Source organism: Rattus rattus, chromosome 1 (genome assembly GCF_011064425.1).
Source record: "Rattus rattus isolate New Zealand chromosome 1, Rrattus_CSIRO_v1, whole genome shotgun sequence".
In the NCBI taxonomy this organism is placed as follows: Eukaryota; Metazoa; Chordata; class Mammalia; order Rodentia; family Muridae; genus Rattus; species Rattus rattus.
The window spans coordinates 248,243,655-248,249,298 of NC_046154.1; the positions used below are offsets into that span (position 1 = coordinate 248,243,655).

A 5,644-nucleotide genomic window follows, 5' to 3' on the forward strand; every position below is an offset into this window, starting at 1 on the left:
CTCTTGTGCTGCCTGCCCTAACTGGCCTGGATTTGACTAAGGATGATCAGAATGGAAAGGTCCAGGATGTCACCACTCTGGCAGCTAAAACTGACCAACAAGGCCAGGCCTGGGGGCGTAGAAGTCTGGGTCACCCATCACCGATCTTCCTAGCAGGCCCATCCTCGTGTCCCCAGATGGCCCACTGACTCTGTCCACATCGAGGCCCACCTGACTTCAGCATGGTCCTCAAGTCTGAGGGAGAATGGCCTGTGTGTGACCACAAGGGAAGGGCTGAGCATGTCCAAGGTAGAGGCTAGGCTGTTAGGGAGGTCCCCTGCTCCAGACCTGATAGTGCTGACCGCTGACATCTGCCCATGCTGCCTGCTTCCTGATGCTCCTTCACACAGGGACTCTCGCCTTGAGCATAACAGCTCTTAGGAGCTAAGAAGCACACAAGGGACAGTGGCACTGTCCCAGGCCAGGCCAGGCCAGGCAGGCAGTGCCACAGAAAGGAGAAGGCTGGTACAGCTTCTCAGTCCAGGCTCATGAAAATCCATTTTATTGCTTTCTAGACCAGCAGGGACACACTGAGGTCGGGCAGAAGCAGACAAGCAAGGTGTTGGTCTGGCCTTTCCCCAGGGATGGACATGGGCCCTACTGGACAGCGGCACGGAGCACCTGGCAGAGAGGTCAGCGTGTGGCTCAGGTTGCTGGATACTATCCTCAGTTCTTGGCAAGAAGCGAGGGGGTGACCACTGACTGGGCGTAGCCAGGTGAGCACCTGCCTGACCCGAGCTTTACTTCCGGGCCTGCTCGTAGTTTTCGGTGAACCAAGTACAAGTTTCCTTCACAGCTGCAGAGACAGAAAGTGAGAGCCAGTAACTATCCCGCCCCCCAGGAGGTAGGGAGGGTACCCCTCCCCCACACCCTCAACTATAGTGTCCGGCTTCTCAGGGTGTACAGGCTCTGATAAGGATCTGGTGACCAACTGGCAGAACAGCAAGCCCCATGGTCCCAATATGGGGACCTCAGCAGGGAACAGGGAGAAACAGCTGGTGCTGAAGCCAAGGGCTAATGGGCAAAGAGCCTATAAGCGGGTTGGGGTGGTTAAGGATTTTGGAAGGGACAGGAACTTACCCTGCTTGAAGGGTGTGAAACAGAAGTCAGGCAAGTAGGACCGCAACTTGCCATTGCTGGCTGTCTTCTTATACTGCCCATCTGACTTTGTTGAATCAAACTGGGTACCTTGGTCAAGACCATAGCGGAAAGAGCACTACCCGCCCGCCTCCTGCTGCCAGGGCAAGCACCACCACAAACAAAATGGTGCTATGCTAGCCATCCTACAAGGGAAGACCGAATTACCTCTCCATGTTGCCTCACCATCACTCCATCGCCAGAGCCAAAGGATACAGTGACTTCCCCAGAGAAGTCCATGGCCTCCACCACGGCCTCAGCTGCCTCCTTGATAGACACTTCATCTTCCTCGCCCACTGTGGGGAACCATGGGCCAGTTCAGTCAGGCCTCCCTGTCCAGACCCCTAGGGGCATGCCTGCTCCCCCACTCCTCAGGGTGGATATAGGTCCTGCCCTGCTGTAGGAAAGGCAGCTGCAGGATGCCCACCTGAGAGGATGATGGGCTCCACCTCATTGTACTCCCGAAGGACCCAGATGAAGAGCCGGGCTAGGTCCTGGAGGTCAAAAGGTCAGGTCAAATCCACAGGTAAGCACCGAATGCACCTAGTGAGGAGGTTGGGCCGCTGCTTCTGCTCCCTTAGGAGCACAGCCGGGACTCCCCCAATGGAGGTCCCTTGTTCAGGGCACACTTTCTCCTCCTGAGTCAAAGTTGCACCCTTGGGGACTTGGCAGGCTCAAGGACTGTTTCCTGGGTCTCCACCTCCCACGCAGCTTTACCGGGAAGGCCATGCTCGCCCCAAACATACCAGTGAGTAGATGAACTGTCTCCGCGGCTTCCCCGTACCCCACACAGTCAAGGCTGAACCACTGCCTACAGATGGGGCACGCGTCAGAGCTCTGCAGCTGGGCCCAGATCCCTGCCCACCTCACAGCTGAGCATAAAGCCCCCCTCAGGCAGGTAACCTGGGCCAGGCGCGTGCCGGACAGCTGCACTCACTCTTGGCCAGGTGCACCTTATGGATGAGGCCCGGCAGCACGTGGCCATCTTCGATGTTGAAGTTGTCGTAAGGCCCAAAGACATTGGTAGGGATGACGGAGGTGAAGGTACAGCCATGCTGCTGGAAGTAGGCCCTGTGGAGGCACAGTGTCTCCTGATACTTCCCCGGAATGCACCCCTAGTGTCCCCGATTCCTTCTGAAATTGGCTTCTTAAAAGTGATACAAGTGAGGCGGCAGGAAGGCCTCACTAACCCAAGGGTCCATCCTCCCCTCTCCAGAGAGGCCTGGGCAAGACCAAGAGGGAGCACCTGTTCTGCACGTCAATCATCCTCTTGGCATATGAGTACCCAAAATTGCTGTTGTGAGGCGGCCCGTTGTGGATCTGGAGGAGGAGGGGTGCACTGAGAAGCCACACTTCCTGGTTCTGCCCACACGTTCAGGGGCCACCCCAGGAGGCCCCGCGCCTCACCATGGTCTCATCAATAGGATAGGTGGTCTTGTCAGGGAAGATGCAGGTGGACAGGCAGGAGACCACCTTGCGTGTGCCCACCTCGAAGGCTGAATGTAGGACGTTGTCATTGATGTGCACGTTCTTCCTCTGCAGTGGGTGGGACAGGTGGATCAGGCTGCCTACGGAGGACCCAAGCTCTCTCCCGATCCTCCACAGACATGAGCACTATCTGTGCCTACAGATTTGAAGTGCTTCTAGAATAAGGCCAAGCCTCCCAGCACTGACCTCACAGAAGCTGCCGTCCTCTAAGACCACAAGGAGGTCCTGCCCTGCCTGCCTGGGTGTGGAGGCCAGAGGGGCATCCTCAGGGGTACTGAGTGCAGGGAAGGTAGTAGAGATGAGGAAAACTTTAGGTGGGGTTCCCACTACAAGGGAGAAGCCATCCTTCCACTTCCAACTCCAAAGGAGTCGTGCCTGGCTGTTATTTCTCAGTGCCTTGCCCTGTGCCTCTCAGTTCTCTTCCCTAAACGAATATGAGGTCTAAGAACAGGGGAGAGGTAGAGACCAGGCAGGAGAGCTTTGGGTGAGAGTCCTGGAGCAAAATCTGGCAGGAACCTTTGCATACTGCAGTGTCTACTCAGGCCAGGTAGGTCAAAGCCACTGACTGCCCAGAGGTAGGTGGGCCAACTCTTAGGAGCATGGTCAGCAGAAGCAGGGCTCTTACGTTTCACCTCTCCTCCTAAGGCACATGCTATAGACACTCCAACACATGGGAGTGGTTGGTAGATTCAGAAAACTGAGGAGACCAAGCCTGGCAGTACAAGAATCTGGTAGCTGCGGCGATGATGGAGCACACCTTTAATCCCAGTGCTCCAGAGGCAGAGGCAGGTGATGGATCTCTGTGAGTTTGAGGCCAGTCTTGTCTATAGAGAAAGTTCCAGGACAGCCAGGGCTACACAAAGAAACCCTGTCCCGAAAAACAGACAGACAGACAGACTAACTGACTGACTTACTTTTAGGCTAGAAAGATGGCTCAGCAGTTAGGAGCAGTGACTGCTCTTCCTGAGAACCAAATCCCAGCACCCACATGGCAACTCACAACTGTCTGTACTTCCAGTTCTAAGGGATCAGACATCCTCACACAGACATACCTACAAGCAAAACACCAACGCACATTACGTAGATAGACAGACAGACAGACAATCTGGCAGCCAGGCAAGCTCAGTCCCAGACACATAGTATGATGTGCTAGCTTCTTTCAACTTCCCACCGGCAGGTCAGTACTTGGCCAAATGTCCCCAGGGCTGTGCAAAACCAGCCCTCAGGGGCTTCTTGGGGGTAAATCTGTGGAAGTTTCAAAAACCTAAGCTCCTGGCTCCCAATGCCCGTTGCCCCTGAGCACTCCAACTTACCCAGAAATCCAAGTTGTATTTAATATTCCGGAAAAGGCCGCCTACCATTGCAGCAAGATGGATGACGTGGGTGGGCTGTACCTTCTGGAACAGAGCTTGGGTTTGCGCTGCATCCCTGAGGGAAGCCAGGATGTCAGGGGTGGGCCTAGGGAGGCCTGAGGAAATCAGGAGTTAGGAGCTTGGGCAGTGAGTATATAAACTGAATGGGTCCATGACTGGAGCTGGAGGGGCAACCAAAGGGCCGAGTGGCTCAAAGTTCAGGGCTTTAGCAGCTGTCAGTTGTGGGAATCCCGGAACTATAGGAGGATGTTTACTTAGAACACAGCCAGCAACCACAGCCAGATCAGTCACCTGGTAGGGAGGACCCAAACTCGGGGTAGATTACTGCTAGGCTCGAGAACAAACGCTGCAGTGTACTACTCAGTCTGGTAGGGGAACCAAGGGGAAGGATTGGGTCTGAATATGACCCCAACTTACGTCAGATCTGCATCTTTGGAGGAGACAAACACCCATTCCTCTCCAGGCAAGCCGGCCCCATCTGCGACCACCTTCTGTATGGCTCTGCCCACCAGTCCAGAGCCCCCTGTTACTAGGATCCTCATGGATCCGTGGGGTTCACCCATTATGGTCTGCACCTGAAGAGCAAAATGACGCGAACTAAGGAGGATATAGGAGGTGCCACTTTCCCTACCCCATTCTCCTTGGCCAATGCCAGGAGGTACAGAATCAAAACTCCCAAGGAGGAGCGACAATAGGCTGACAGACACACCCAGCTCTGTTCCCCCAGGAAGTCCTTTGCCCTGGGCATTATAGGTTCCTGCTGGCTGCCATCCAAAACAAAGCAACTTGGTCCCAACCCGTGAACCTACTAGGCAGAGGAAACGTACACCTCATCCCAATGACTACAAAATTAGGGCTGGCAGAACCCTGCACAGATCGTAGTGGCTGCTTCTCCCCAACGTTCGCCCTACAGGTGCCCGTGCTTGGAGTCCCGTATTCACAAGTACTGAGCTGAGCCTACGACGTAGGAAAACCTAGTTCTTCTAGGGCAGGGTGCACCACTGGACGGCTTCGGGACGCTGGAAATTTGTTACGGTCCCTGTAAGGGGGGCTCTGAACCAGCCGCATGGCTTCACTCTTACCCAGATGAACAAGGGCCCGGCCCCCAAACCCCTTAGTTCCCGACCCAGCCCAACCCCACTCAGACCCACGATGCGAGACGCACTCTTACCGCCCTGACCAGCCTGCGAGGTCCCTGGTTTGCTGCGCCGTATCCAACTGTAAGTCTCACCTGCGATGGGTTCCACTAGTCCAAGAGCTACTTCCGGTGCTCAATTCTCCAGCTACTCCCGGCTCAATTGGAGGGGGCGAGGCCCTCCCGAGGAACTCTGGGAAATGTAGTCTTTGTCATGCGCCAGTGAGGCGCGGGCCCTTCTGGGAAACGTCTTCTGTACTACACCGCTGTCCCTGGACCCGGATGGGGTGGTCCTGTTTGACTGCCGGAACTGCAATGTAGGGGACAAGCTGCCCACCTAGATAAACTCTGGTGGTCAAAGGACACAGGTCCCGCAAGGGACTTGTGGACCGGCCAGGAAACTCCAGTTCTTATCCTGCAACGATGACCACTTCCCATTAGCCCTCCTGCATGTCTTTGAGTGGCCACGCGT

The 5,644-nt window shown here is 55.5% G+C and overlaps 1 protein-coding gene across 2 annotated transcripts; it reads right to left on the reverse strand.

Annotated features, from left to right (window-relative positions):
- Positions 1–516: 516 nt before the first annotated feature.
- Tsta3 (tissue specific transplantation antigen P35B) lies at positions 517–5,336 on the reverse strand. Of its 2 annotated transcripts, none has more exons than XM_032916955.1 (11): positions 5,269–5,336; positions 4,455–4,612; positions 3,978–4,092; positions 2,584–2,712; positions 2,423–2,496; positions 2,114–2,247; positions 1,923–1,987; positions 1,604–1,670; positions 1,393–1,472; positions 1,120–1,219; positions 517–835 (listed from the first exon to the last, which is right to left on the reverse strand). In XM_032916955.1, the coding sequence occupies exons 2-11, from the start codon at positions 4,598–4,600 to the stop codon at positions 780–782; spliced, it is 966 nt and encodes a 321-aa protein (XP_032772846.1). In that variant the 5' UTR covers positions 4,601–4,612; positions 5,269–5,336; the 3' UTR covers positions 517–779. The 2 variants fall into 2 exon arrangements, with proteins under 2 accessions (XP_032772846.1, XP_032772840.1); XM_032916949.1 differs by having other exon boundaries at positions 5,203–5,303.
- Between the last annotated feature and the right edge of the window lie 308 nt (positions 5,337–5,644).